Source organism: Aplysia californica, unplaced genomic scaffold, assembly GCF_000002075.1.
Source record: "Aplysia californica isolate F4 #8 unplaced genomic scaffold, AplCal3.0 scaffold00144, whole genome shotgun sequence".
Taxonomy (NCBI): domain Eukaryota; kingdom Metazoa; phylum Mollusca; class Gastropoda; order Aplysiida; family Aplysiidae; genus Aplysia; species Aplysia californica.
This window is the reverse complement of record NW_004797414.1, coordinates 1,203,148-1,204,266: the sequence shown is the minus strand read 5'-3', so window position 1 is coordinate 1,204,266 and position 1,119 is coordinate 1,203,148. Positions and strand designations below refer to the sequence as shown.

At 46.2% G+C, this 1,119-nt stretch overlaps 1 protein-coding gene across 1 annotated transcript in view; it reads right to left on the bottom strand.

Moving 5' to 3' along the window:
• Positions 1-1,119, bottom strand: part of LOC101850244 (26S proteasome non-ATPase regulatory subunit 2) — a gene marked incomplete in the record, with an annotated part of 19,193 nt that overhangs the window by 2,154 nt on the left and 15,920 nt on the right. The window contains 1 exon segment of the mRNA XM_013081748.2: positions 981-1,099. Coding sequence (XP_012937202.1) covers positions 981-1,099 — 119 coding nt within the window.

Here is a 1,119-nt window from a genome sequence, read left to right as displayed (position 1 = left end):
GTGGTGGCACAGAGTTCCCCATGTCGTATGGATACGATAGTAAAACAAGACGTACGGATAGGGTTAGGTGGTGGCACAGAGTTCCCCATGTCGTATGGATACGATAGTAAAACAAGACGTACGGATAGGGTTAGGTGGTGGCACAGAGTTCCCCATGTCGTATGGATACGATAGTAAAACACGACGTACGGACACAGTAAAAGAAAAGTTAGTTTTACCCCCTACGTTTAACAACAACATAGCCCTTTTTGTTGAGCACTCTCATATAAAAAAAGTAAAATTAAGTTGTTCCCTCATCCGATCCGGACATTGGGGATTGCCTTGTTAGTGAGACAACTTCCTGGGCCTTCGGCATATTGTGGTGGGGTGGCCAGTTCCTTTCCACGCCGCCTTTACTTCCCCAACTTGAAGTCAGGTACCCATTACTGCTGGGTGGGCAGGAGGGGGCAAAAAAAAGCCATGTCTGAACCGAGGCTCGAACTCGGACTTTCCATTTCAAAGACGAGTGCACTAACTGCTCCGACACCGCACCTTCACTCTCATAAAAGACAACAAAAATATATCTATCCTTTTTTCCATTTAAAGAACAGAATTGACTGTGAAACAAAAATAAACTATGTCTCCATCTCCTATCATGTACAAAAAACCCCAACCACAACAAAGGTGCCAACTGACTTTTTTAAAAATAACCCCCCCCCCCCCCCCCCAACAAAAAAATCCCACACTATTCTAACTGTGTGGAAGCATGCATGTGGGCATGTGGGGGACTAAAACTTAAATCATATCGTGCAAATCTTGCATCAAGACTATACATAGTGCAATAGCAATAGATCTAGATGACAAGGTAACAACTGTCACCCAGTTCATTATAAGGTACCAATTGTAAGCAGAGTTCATCACAAGGTACCAATTAATTGTAAGCCCAGTTCATCACAAGGTACCAATTGATTGTAAGCAGAGTCCCTGACGGTATATCCTACCTGCCCGACTCTGACGGTGGTGGGCAGCGGCCGGAGCTGCTCGTCAAAGGTGACTAACATGCGGGGCTGCATGGCCGAGACCAGGTTGTACAGCATGTAGTGGGACTTGCCGATGATGACTGGTGGAGGGGGTGGGGGG